At 55.9% G+C, this 706-nt stretch overlaps 1 protein-coding gene across 1 annotated transcript in view; it reads left to right on the plus strand.

Moving 5' to 3' along the window:
* Positions 1 to 342: 342 nt before the first annotated feature.
* Positions 343 to 706, plus strand: part of erfl3 (Ets2 repressor factor like 3) — a 5299-nt gene continuing 4935 nt past the window's right edge. The window contains 1 exon segment of the mRNA XM_067238522.1: positions 343 to 537. Coding sequence (XP_067094623.1) covers positions 506 to 537 — 32 coding nt within the window. The 5' untranslated portion in view covers positions 343 to 505.

Consider the following 706-nt stretch of genomic DNA (forward strand, 5'->3'; position numbering starts at 1 on the left):
GTAGAATGTGTGTGTGTGTGTCTCACAGACTGGCCTAATAATGGCACCAAAACAACTATAAATACCCAGGGCCGCGACAGAAATGGACTCTGAATAAATCCTTCTTAAGTCTTCTAACAGCTCACCTGGACATCCCCCTCCCTTCCCCGGCGCTCCTAGAACATGTGCTGACCAGTATAAGAATCTGCAGGTTCACCGTGAACTCCGTTCACCATGAACTCTGTTCCTCCCGAGGAGGGTTACGTCTGGTTCCATCCTGGCGCTCCAGACTGACCGCCCTCCGTCCTTCCTCTCCTCCCCAGGCATCGCCTTCCAGACTGGGCCTACAAGCCCGAGTCGAGCCCCGGCTCCCGGCAGATCCCAGCTGTGGCACTTCATCCTGGAGCTGCTGAGGAAGGAGGAGTACCACGACGTCATCGCCTGGCAGGGCGACTATGGAGAGTTTGTCATCAAGGACCCCGACGAGGTGGCCCGCTTGTGGGGGGCACGCAAGTGCAAGCCCCAGATGAACTACGACAAGCTGAGCCGGGCCCTGAGGTACGAGCTGACCTGTGTGTGTGTGTGTGTGTGTGTGTGTGTGTTCGTCACTGTCCTCTCGACTTGCGGGTATTTTCCCGGTTATACAGTCAGACTCCATCCCTCATGCTTGACGGACCTGAACTAAACTCGGATACCTTTCTTAACCCCTCACCTACCTCCATCTCTC

Source organism: Osmerus mordax, chromosome 6 (genome assembly GCF_038355195.1).
Source record: "Osmerus mordax isolate fOsmMor3 chromosome 6, fOsmMor3.pri, whole genome shotgun sequence".
NCBI classification, from domain to species: domain Eukaryota; kingdom Metazoa; phylum Chordata; class Actinopteri; order Osmeriformes; family Osmeridae; genus Osmerus; species Osmerus mordax.